General features: G+C 41.8%; 1 protein-coding gene across 2 annotated transcripts in view; it reads left to right on the top strand.

Annotated features, from left to right (window-relative positions):
• The window catches only part of LOC133624494 (adhesion G protein-coupled receptor L1-like), a 117,497-nt gene extending 105,206 nt beyond the window's left edge, over positions 1-12,291 (top strand). For both annotated transcript variants that reach the window (XM_072916416.1, XM_072916417.1), the window contains exons 25-26: positions 6,782-6,802; positions 7,015-12,291. In XM_072916416.1, the coding sequence (XP_072772517.1) occupies positions 6,782-6,802; positions 7,015-8,894 (1,901 nt within the window). In that variant the 3' untranslated portion in view covers positions 8,895-12,291. The remainder of the gene's footprint in view (positions 1-6,781; positions 6,803-7,014) is intronic.
• The last annotated feature ends 305 nt before the right edge of the window (positions 12,292-12,596 follow it).

Genomic DNA, 12,596 nt, shown 5'->3' with positions numbered 1-12,596 from the left:
ACTGATCCTCAAAATTCATGCCGCGGGGCAGACAGTCCGATGTTATCCAAATTACAAGAGTGTCCACAGTTCTTCCCGCATCCTCCAATCATTCTTTCAATAACAGTAAATTGTAAGCACAATAAACAGTAAATAGTAGGATGAATATACTGGATGCAACATTAATTCAGATTCCCGTACATTTCGTTTTTAGAGAGGCAACTTCCTGTAACTTTGTGTTTGTGCAATTGTTTTTACCTCAATTTCGTTTTTCAGAATGATATACGTAAATAATCTAGATCAGTGATTCACAAACTGTGGCACATGTACCAGTAGTCCTTCTCAAATAGTGACCTCGGGGAATATGATGAAGCGTATGTAGCACTTGGCTTCACTGTAACCACAGTGGAAGACGAGGAAAGACCGTTGTGTTAATGTTCATAAGCTTACAGTGTTATGCAGAGGTATAGTTAACAATTTTATAGACAAATTGTACTATTTATCGTCACGGTGGAGAGTGGGGGGGGCGGCAAAAAATGTTCTTCTTTCTAGGTGGGCGTAACAGAAAATGTTGGAGAAGCACTGCACTAGTGGTACACAGGCTCCATCCAGTGGTATGCCAAATAATCACTTAAGTAAATGTTCAAACACAGTGTTACTGTTCAAACTGTGTGTAATATACAGTTGGCAAAAATCCATCCTTCCATCCGTATTCTTCTCCGGGTTAGGGTCTTGGGTCCAGCAGAGAAGCCCAGACTACTCTCTCCTTCGCCACTTAGTCCAGCGTTCCCAGGTCAGCCGGGAGACAGTCCCCCCACAATGTGTCCTGAAACCTCCCCGTGGTCTCCTTCCGGTCGGACATGCCCTATAAACCTCCTCCTCTCCTCTATTTCTAAAGGAGAGCCCTGCCACCCGACAGAGGAAACTAATTTCGGCCGCTTGTACCCATGATCTTGTCCTTTCGGTCATAACCCAAATCTCATGATCGTAGGTCAGGATGGGAACGTGGTTCGAAAGGTAAATTGAGAGCTTTGCCTTCGCACAACGGATCGATACAGGGTCCGAATCACTGCAGACACCGCAACGATCCGCCTGTCGATCTCACGATCCACTCTTCCCTAACTCTTGAACAAGACTCCGAGGTACTTGAACTCCTCCACTTGGGGCCGATATCCTCCCCAACCTGGAGATGGCACTGCACCCTTTTTACTGCGACTCTGACCATGGATTCGGATTTAGAGGTGCTGATTCTCATTCCAGTCGCGTCACACTAGGCTGCTAATCGGTCCAGTTAGGGCTGAAGATCCTGGCCAGATGAAACTATCAGGACCACACCAAACCTGCAAAAAGCAGAGACTTAATCCTGCAGCCACCAAACCGTATCCCCTCTGGGCCCTAAAAGGTATGAACAGAATCTGTGCCAAAGGGAAGCCCTGGCAAAGTGCAACCCTCACTAAAAACGGGTCCAACGATTTGATTCGGAATCAATTCTCAATCCATCAAAACCAATTCTCGCAATATATTATTTGGTGTAGGGTTGTCCCGATACCAATATTTTGGTACCGGTACAGGTACCAAAATGTATTTTGATACTTTTTTAAATAAAGGGGACCACAAAAATGGCATTAATGGATTTATTTTAACAAAAAATCTTACATTAAACATACGTTTCTTATTGCAATCGAATAACTATATTGTCCTTAAATAAAATAGTGAACATACTAGACAACTGGTCTTGTAGTAGTAAGTAAACAAACAAAGGCTCCTAATTTGGCTGTTGACGTATGCCATACTTGCCAACCCTCCCGAATTTTCCGGGAGACTCCCGAAATTCAGCGCCTCTCCAGAAAACCTCCCGGGAGAGAAAATCTCCCGATTTTCAGCCGGAGCTGAAGGCCACGCCCCCTCCAGCTCCATGCGGACCTGAGTGAGGACAGCCTTTTTTCACGACTGGTGGACAACAGGGTGACAAGAAATAAATCATCCAGACTAGAGATAAATTGTATAATTATGTTTATCTTACCTAAAAATAAATATATTTATTAATTTAAAAAAAAAAAAACTAAATAAATGTTTACTATATTTTGCTAAAAACATCAAAATGAATTGTATTTTTATTTGTATTTTTTCTGACTCATTACATCCAGCCATAGAATTATACATTAAAATAAACATATTTGAAATAATTAATTTTAAATTATCATAATAATTCATTTTAAATGACCATATTTAATTATTAAAATAATTGCTTGTTTATCAACAACTTTAGCATTTTATTCATTACATTTTTCGTTTTTTCCTTGCCCTAATGTGGGCTTTGTACCGAGGATGTCGTTGTGGCTTGTGCAGCCCTTTGAGACACTTGTGATTTAGGGCTATATAAATAAACATTGATTGATTGATTGATTGATTTCGAAGCTCTCAGAAGCCAAGTTATGTTATATTCCTTAATATGTATTTATGCAAGTTTGAAGTATCAATTATCTAAACATAGTTTTGTTTGCATATTTTCAGGATATATATACAGGTAAAAGCCAGTAAATTAGAATATTTTGAAAAACTTGATTTATTTCAGTAATTGCATTCAAAAGGTGTAACTTGTACATTATATTTATTCATTGCACACAGACTGATGCATTCAAATGTTTATTTCATTTAATTTTGATGATTTGAAGTGGCAACAAATGAAAATCCAAAATTCCGTGTGTCACAAAATTAGAATATTACTTAAGGCTAATACAAAAAAGGGATTTTTAGAAATGTTGGCCAACTGAAAAGTATGAAAATGAAAAATATGAGCATGTTCAATACTCAATACTTGGTTGGAGCTCCTTTTGCCTCAATTACTGCGTTAATGCGGCGTGGCATGGAGTCGATGAGTTTCTGGCACTGCTCAGGTGTTATGAGAGCCCAGGTTGCTCTGATAGTGGCCTTCAACTCTTCTGCGTTTTTGGGTCTGGCATTCTGCATCTTCCTTTTCACAATACCCCACAGATTTTCTATGGGGCTAAGGTCAGGGGAGTTGGCGGGCCAATTTAGAACAGAAATACCATGGTCTATAAACCAGGCACGGGTAGATTTTGCGCTGTGTGCAGGCGCCAAGTCCTGTTGGAACTTGAAATCTCCATCTCCATAGAGCAGGTCAGCAGCAGGAAGCATGAAGTGCTCTAAAACTTGCTGGTAGACGGCTGCGTTGACCCTGGATCTCAGGAAACAGAGTGGACCGACACCAGCAGATGACATGGCACCCCAAACCATCACCCAACCATGCAAATTTTGCATGGTTGGGTGGTGGTCTTGATTTAAAAAAAAAAGAAAAAAAAAAAAAAAAGGAATCCATTTAGAATTGGTATGGATAAGAATTGTGATTCTTTTTAGCTTCCCTATTAGTTAAATTAATCTTTGTGGTCATTTTTGCATTGCTTTAACAAGAATTCAAAATGTTGGCCTAAAACCTTACCTGCAGTGTTACCTCGTCTGGAAGTTGGGTTGTGTGCCAGCAGCTTTAGAAGGCGGAGACCGTTTGAACGTCATGGTAGGGATTAAAATAAATTCAAACGTTCTCAGAAAAGCTCACAAGCAGGGTATTGCAGGTCGGAGGTTCAACAAACTCTTGAGTTTGAGACTCTGAAGTCTGAGTTGATTTACCCTCAAATGGGAAAGTGTCTGGATCCAGAACAGCTGATCTGAATTAGTTCAATCAATCCTGAGTATGTTCACACTGAGTTAAGACCACAAATTTAAAAAAAAAGCCATGATCAATGGAGCGCTGATTATATAACGCGCCTTTGCAAGTAGAGACAGAAAAGATGGTCTTTCTTTACCCAACTGGAGATTAAAGTGTTAATGCATGTTTAGGCTGAATATGAACATGATGAATATGATTTTTTAGGAAAGAAAATAATATTGGACTTAAGTGAGAGATAATTACTGCCAGAGTCAATTCATTAGTTTGAATGGTTGGTTTAACTTTTAATCACATTGTCCAATTAGCTCACAGGTAAAAAAGTAGAGGAGTGGTATGGAATAAAATCTCATTTTAATTTGGGTGCAGTCCTACCAGAAAATAGCACACGGAGGCAGTTGAAAATAATATCTCTGATTTGCTTTATTTAGATTTGGCATGCAAAGTCAATACAAATGCAAAGTAAATATCAATGAGCGGCTATGTATTTTTTTTTCTAACCAGGTACTTTCTGTCGGATAAATTTGCTCATCATAAATGTTATCTGCTAAAATCTGCGATACTGTATAATTCGTGAAGGAAGAACATTGTAAAATTTCAGCCCTTGTTGAAAAATGACTTTGCTTAAAATAATGAATGTACAGTAGCTCACATATTAGTTATATTTACAATGATTAACTACTATTTCATACAAATTAAGAAGATTGGGAGCAAAGCAGAATACATATTTGAAATCAACGTTAAGAAAATGCATGTTGTCTTTTTTGCTTCCAGGATACAGCAAATATTTTAGTTACATTTACAATAATCAAAATTAAATCATATATGTTTTGCTGGGTTAAATATTTTTAATTCAAATAAATCCAATTCATTATTAAACATTTTAAATCAAGGATTTTACCAACATAAATTTTCATGTCGTTATTTTACCTTAACATCTACTGTTTACAAAGGGACACACATCATGTCTGAAAGTTTTCTTCGTGTTTATCAGGAGGGGATTAGACATGAAAAACTTTTGTTCAAGAAAACCTGCCAGCAAGGATTACAGGTTAAGAGCCTTTTAGTTTTACTTTACAGTAGGAAGGGAATTCATATGGCCCTATTCGTCACGGTTTACCTGACACATGAAACGTGATAAATTGGAGGTGAGCACCATCTACTTTAGCCGCCAGACGGCTGTAGAATATCTTAAAGTGTGTTTTTAGGCAATTCCAACTTTGACCACAGCGTCAGTTGCTATGTGGAGTGGTGCTTTTCCATTATTTTCAGCAGACATGGATATGTATGTATGGATATGTATGTATGTATATAACCATACATATATGTATATACATGTATAAATATATATATATATATATATATATATATATATATATATATATATATATATATATATATGTATGTGTGGGGAAAAAAAATCACAAGACTATTTCATCTCTACAGGCCTGTTTCATGAGGGGGGGTACCCTCAATCGTCAGGAGATTTTAATGGGAGCATTCGCATACCATGGTTTATATAGGGCACAGAGTGGGTGGGTACAGGCTGGCCTAGGGGCGTGGTGATTGGCTCATGTGTTACCTAGGAGGTGTTTCCGTCTATGGCGGCATGTTGTTACAATTTCGCTGCACTTGTTGAGGGATGACAGGTCTGGACGGTAAATAATAAACAGTTTCTCTTTCAAGCATAGGTTGCATCTTTTATTACCACTATTGTAAGGTGTGCTGGATGCAAGAATTTGCCATGTTATTGAATATTCAACATTATTATATATATATATATATATATATATATATATATATATATATATATATATATATATATATATATATTATAGGGGTGTGGGAAAAAATCAATTCAAATTCAAATCGCGATTCTCACGTTGTGCGATTCAGAATCGATTCTCATTTTTTTTAAATCAAATTTTTTTATTTTTTTTATTTTATTTTTTTTTTTTTTTTAATAAATCAATCCAACAAAACAATACACAGCAATACCATAACAATGCAATCCAATTCCAAAACCAAACCCGACCCTGCAACACTCAGAACTGCAATAAACAGAGCAATTGAGAGGAGACACAAACACGACACAGAACAAACCAAAAGTAGTGAAACAAAAATGAATATTATCAACAGTATCAATATTAGTTACAATTTCAACATAGCAGTGATTAAAAATCCCTCATTGACATTATCATTAGACATTTATAAAAAATTTTAAAAAAAGAACAATAGTGTCACAGTGGCTTACACTTGCATCACATCTCATAAGCTTGACAACACACTGTGTCCAATATTTTCAGAAAGATAAAATAAGTCATATTTTTGGTTCATTTAATAGTTAAAACAAATTTACATTATTGCAATCAGTTGATAAAACATTGTCCTTTACAATTATAAAAGCTTTTTACAAAAATCTACTACTCTGCTTGCATGTCAGCAGACTGGGGTAGATCCTGCTGAAATCCTATGTATTGAATGAATAGAGAATCGTTTTGAATCGGGGAAAAAAATCGTTTTTGAATCGAGAATCGTGTTGAATTGAAAAAAAAAATCGATTTTGAATCGAATCGTGACCCCAAGAATCGATATTGAATCGAATCGTGGGACACCCAAAGATTCGCAGCCCCAATATATATATATATATATATATATGTATATACTGTATGTGTGTATATGTGTGTTTAGGTGCATATAAATTATATAATACATGTGTATAAAAATATACATTCTCAACTTTAAGTGGCAAGGGAACGCAGTTTGTTATCTTAAACAAAACAATTTTATTAACAGTAGTAAAAAACAATAGTCCACACTTTGTATGTCTTTGTCTGCTCTATGTTGTGTTGTTCTGAATGTAACTTTCGTCTTTTGCTCTTGTTAGTCACTTTCTCCGAATAAATCATGTTTTTTATATATATATATATATATATTCATTTTATCTAAGTTGCAGTAAGCAAAAGCTACTAAATTTCTCTTTTTTGAAGAAAAAAAATGTTGACAATTGGTCTCAATAATTTAACAGTTCTGTCTTTGTGTTTTTATGTCTGTGTGTGCTCCTATTGAATATTTTCCATGTTGTTTCCCTCTCTGTCTCTCTCTTACGTGGACCAGTTGGAACCTTCCGAAACAAGAGTATGAGCTCTTCTTTGTTGTGCTCACCCAAATCATGTCAGGCTTCATAGACGTGCGTCATATTTGCACACAATAACCATACATAAAGAATCATACAAATTGGGACAATGCTTTGCTCATTCGTTCATTCATTCATATTCATGCAACCCTCTTCACCGCAGCCTTTTAGGACTTTTCTCCGATTATTTCTCACTTCCTGTTTCCTTCTGCAGAAGTTGGTGTGTCGCAGAGTCAGGAGTCCTGTGGTTTGGACAGTGTATGTCTCAATGGAGGCTATACTCCCAATACCTTCACCTTGCATGGTCTCGGGGCCACACCTGGATCCCGAGCCGGAGTGGTGGGCAGCGCTGACCTCCTGAGGGAAGGAGGCGTCGGGATGGGAGGCGATGATATCTCACCTGGCTTGCTGACCCCTCATAGTGCAGCAGATCTGGGTGCCGGTGCCGGGATGCGTCGTAACCTGTCTGACGCGGCAGCGCTGGAGAAGATGATCATCTCCGAGCTGGTACAGAGCAACCTGAGACCTCCGGGCGACATGCCCGTCCCTCCTGAGCGCTACGGGAGCCTGGCGAGACCTCATCATCTAGACAGAGCAGGCCATGCTCACACGGCCACGCTGACTCGGCAGCAGCCGCAGGATGGCTGGGCGGCCACCATGCAGCCCACCACTCGGCACAATGCGCAAGAGGGTTGGCCGCATTTGAGGCACCTACAAGGTACTACTGAGACACAGGAACAAGATCATGCCACAACGCCACGCTTACAAGATGGCTGGTCACACTCACGCACTCCTGGAGAATGTGAGTCCCGAGAGCTGCTTAAAGAAGGGGAGAGGCTGCAGCTGCAAGGCACTCTGGGTCGTCGTGGACTCCAGGAGAGGCAACAAGCACGTCCTCCTGATGTTCAGGCCCGACCCTACTCCACGCTCAGCCGTACCCCGGGCACCTTGTCCCGCCACCGCGGCACAGTCGAGTCAAGTGGAGGGATGGACCGGGATCGGGATCGGTACCGTGACAGACCCCTGCCGCCTCCGCCTCCCCCTCCGCCACAGGATTCGGAGCCTCTGTACAAAGCCCTGGAGGAACCACTGCTGATGAAACAGAGGGAGGGGAGTGTGGATGCATGGCGGGGAGGGCAGGACAGGGACAAGGAGGAAACGTTCCTCCTAAAAAGAGAAGGACTGATGGACGATTGGAGGGGAGGCGGAAACAGAGCAAGAGAGGATTCGTTCAGTGCTCAAAAGAGAGACGGAGACATGGCGGAGTGGAGAGGTGGCGTGGAGAGAGGGAGGGAGGAACCTCAGAGAATGGAGCCATGGCGAGGAGCAGCGGAGGCGGAGCAGGAAGAAACGTTCATAACTCAAAGGAAAGACTTCGATGGCTGGAGAGGAGACAAGGACAGGGACGGCTGGAGAGAGAGCGACAAACAGAAAGACAGAGCGCTGGACGTGTGGCGTGGAGGAGTGGATGTCGACAGGGACGAGTCTTTCCTGTTCGAGAGCAATGACGGGGGTCTTGACGGCAGGAAAAGAGGAAACGATAGAGGCTCTCTTAGGTACCATGGCAACCGAGAGGATTCAGACGGCTTCACACTACCTTTGACTCCCGATCTCGACCTCGACCCTGACTCTTCGCCTATCTACGCACGGGATTCCAACCCCTCGCCGCTCTACCCCGGTGACCACCGATCGCCACCTCTTGGTATCTTCCCACGGAGCTCTCCGCCAACCAATATCTTCGCACCCCGAGACGCTCATTCTCCTCCCAACAACCTCTACTCCCGACACTCCCCCCAGGTGTACAGTCGCAGCAGTTCCCCTCCTCGCTTCTACACCCGCACCTCCCCGCCGACTCTCTCCTACCCCGACAGCAGCCCCGAAGGCCCAGAGGAGGTCAGCCCCACCAGCCCGCCCCAGCGGCCTGCCCTGGAGCTACCCTACAGCCTGGGGAGACCCCCTCTAGGCCCACGGCCCAATCACCTGCAGACCTTCTACCAGCCGCCACCGCCCACGACGAACGGAGAGGCGGCGTATACACCGGAGCCCACTTCGGAGGGAGAAGACGGTCAGATGCAGCGGGTGACGAGCCTGTGACTAGGGCGGTGGTGATCGGGGAATAGGAACCAGGGAGGCAAGAGCGGAGAAGCACAACCAAGAGTTCAATAAGGATGATGATGACCATGAGGATGACGATGAAGCTAACGACGGTGGCTCCTCCCTGCTTCTATCTCCCGATCACCACGAGATTCCCCCCCGGCCCCCCCCGCCCATCTTTTGTTACTTTTCTAGAACTCACTGGTCCCAAATCTTCCTCTGCTCTCCTTTCCCTTGAACCCCCTGCTGTGTCTTCCCGCTTCATCAGTGCTTAATTCCTATTGGCTCCTCGTCCGCCCGACCGTCTTTTGGTCCCCTGGCTGGGCGTCACCCCTCCCCCCCCCACCCCCCCCCACCCACCCCTCCTCCTCGTAGCAAGAGAAGCGTGTCGTAACCGAAAGAAAGCACTCGTGTGTTGCCAAAAAAAAAAAAAAAAAAAACTTTCAAAGAACACGTGCATGACTTTCTAGTGGCTTGTAAGAGGAAAAAGTGCAAAAGTGAGCGTGTGTGTAGCTTGATGAGCATGCGTGTGTGCAAGGTGTGTGTGTGTGTAACATAGTGTGTGTGTATATAAATCTTTTATGATTAATGTATCACAGATTAATGTATCACAGTGAAGCATTTTATCAATGTCAAGGGGGCGGGGCCTCTTACATACGCCCCCGTCCTCCCAGTTTTGTTCCATCAGATTCAGACCAAAACTTGACCTCCAGCCGCCACCGACTGCCGGCGAAGGAACGGTTCGCCGTGGAGTTGTCATAGCAACAGAACTCTTGTCTCTAGAGCTGATCGTGCGAAACCTCAGAACTTTTTCTGCTACCCCTGATGGCCTTGTACATACCACCCTCAAGTGTTCTAACTGTCTTGTATTGCTATTGAAGTTCAAGTAAACGCGTGAATTCAACCAACGTCTGTGTGGACTTACATTCTCATTTGAAGGAACAATTACCATTAAAAATAGAAACTGATAAGAAAAAGTCCTGTTAGACAGCCAATATGACTTCTTCAGTAGTCCGTTGCCTTTGAACACTTTTATTAGGATTTAAAACCATGTTTTCATTCGCTGCTAGTAAGGCTGTGAAGCATTAAAACTGTGCTCATGTTCACACTGCAAGTCGGCTCCCATTTCATTGCCAATATGTGACATGTGTCTTATTTTTTCATGTTAGTTTGATCTGTACAATTACGACTTTTATCAAATTCTGACCCAGGTCTCGTTCCTACGTGGCCATAAATCTGATACGTATCTCGACGTAGGCAAGGCAATTTTATTCATAGAGCACAATTCGTACACAAGGCAATTCAGAGTGCTTTACAGAAAATTAAAAGAAGGCAAAAGTAAAGATAAACAAGATACACTATATTGCCAAAAGTATTTGGCCACCCATCCAAATGATCAGAATCAGGTGTCCTAAAAATCAAGCACTTAGGCATGGAGACTGTTTCTACAAACATTTGTGAAAGAATGGGCCTCTCTCAGGAACTCGGTGATTTCCAGCGTGGAACTGTCATAGGATGCCACCTGTACCACAAATCCAGTCCTGAAAATACCTCGCTCCTAAATTTATTATAAGAAAATGGAACAACAGCAACTCAGCCACAAAGTGGTAGACCACGTGAACTGACAGAGAGGGGACAGCGGACGCTGAAGCCCATAGTGCAAAGACTTTCTGTACAGTCAGTTGCTACAGAGCTCCAAACTTCACGTGACCTTCCAATTAGCCCACGTACAGCACGCAGAGAGCTTCATGGAATGGGTTTCCATGGCCGAGCAGCTGTATCTAAGTCATGCATCACCAAGTCCAATGCAAAGCGTCGGATGCAGTGGTGTAAAGGACTTCGCCACTGGACTCTAGAGTCTTGAGACTTGGAGGTTGCCAGGAGAACGATACATTTCGGACTGCATTGTGCAGAGTGTGAAATTTAGTGGAGGAGGAATTATGGTGTGGGGTTGTTTTCCAGGATTACAGCTCTCAAGTCATTTTTTGCAAACATTTCCAAAATAAACTTTCACATTTTCATTCTAGGGTATTGTGTGTAGAATTGTGAGTACAAAAATGAATGTATTCCATTTTGGAATAAGGCTGTAACATAACAAAATGTGGGAAAAGTGAAGCACTCTGAATACTTTCCAGACGCACTGTATAACACGTGTTTATGACTCTTTGAAAGAAGCTGGCATTCAAGGTCGTTCCACTCAAAGAGCTGCTCAAACTGGCTTATTTTGTCCTTTTAGGTAATTTGTTTTTATCGTGGAAGCAATCACTGGCAGCAGTTGGATTGGAGTGGAGAATTTATCATAAGGTAGTGCAACACTGCCATCTTTGACAGTGATACCACTATTTAGAATTGTCCCTCATCCAACACAACTTTGAGGCACAATTGTCATGACGTGGACTATGGAGTGATTGTTTTCCCGAGATGCAAGTGAACTTGGATCGGACATGGCTTGAAGGTGGGTACATGATTTATTTCAAACACTAACAAACTACAAAACAGAAGCAAACAAAAGGCGCGCACAATGGCGGAGGTAAAAAAACTTGGCGAATGAAAACAAAACTTGCACAAAGGCAGAAACTGTGAACACGAAACAAAAACACTCACTGTGGCATGGGACTGTGAACATGGCTTGATACGAGAGGATAGCAGGGTTAGAAAGGATAATGACACCAGGACGAACAACAGAAAATGAAAAGCTTAAATAACACAGACATGATTAACAACAGGTGCGTGACTCAAAACAGGTGCGTGACATGACAGGTGAAAACTAATGGGTTGCTATGGAAACGAAAACAATGGAGCGTAAACAGAAACTAAAGAGTCCAATAACTAAACAAAACAAAACAAAACATGACTAAAACAAAACATGATTACACAGACATGACAACAATAAAAAAAATCCACACAATAAATGTAAGATAAGATAAAAAAAAATGTATATATGTATAAAATGCATATAATTACAAATAAGAAAAACATAGGACATGTCTCTGCACATTTTCTCTTGGATTAGGCCAGGGGTCGGCAACACAAAATGTTGAAAGAGCCATATTGGACCAAAAAAAAAAAAAAAAATCCGTCTGGAGCCGCAAAAAATTAAAAGCCTTGCATAAGTGTTATAATGAAGGCAACACATGATGTAAGTGTCTATATTAACTATATTAGCCGACTATCAAAGGCTGACGCAAATCTTCGTTGACAGAAATGTTGTATTTTTAATTTTTATTCTACACATTTTTGAAATCTTCAGGCTTCTCACAGGTTGAGAAAATGAGAACGTTTGATCATATTACGCCTATACTGGCTCACCTGCGCTGGCTTCCTGTGCACTTAAGATGTGACTTTAAGGTTTTACTACTTACGTATAAAATACTACACGGTCTAGCTCCAGCCTCTCTTGCCGATTGCATTGTACCATATGTCCCGGCAAGAAATCTGCGTTCAAAAAACTCCGGCTTATTAGTGATTCCCAGAGCCCAAAAAAAGTCTGCGGGCTATAGAGCGTTTTCTATTGGGGCTCCAGTACTCTGAAATGCCCTCCCGATAACAGTTAGAGATGCTACCTCAGTAGAAGCATTTAAGTCCCATCTTAAAACTCATTTGTATACTTTAGCCTTTAAATAGACCCCCTTTTTAGACCAGTTGATCTGCCGTTTCTTTTCTTTTCTCCTCTGCTCCCCTTTCCCTTGTGGAGGGGGAGAC

The sequence above is a fragment of the Nerophis lumbriciformis genome, linkage group LG27, assembly GCF_033978685.3.
Source record: "Nerophis lumbriciformis linkage group LG27, RoL_Nlum_v2.1, whole genome shotgun sequence".
Classification (NCBI taxonomy): Eukaryota; Metazoa; Chordata; class Actinopteri; order Syngnathiformes; family Syngnathidae; genus Nerophis; species Nerophis lumbriciformis.
The sequence above is the reverse complement of the archived record's forward strand: the minus strand, read 5'-3'. Positions and strand labels throughout refer to the sequence as shown.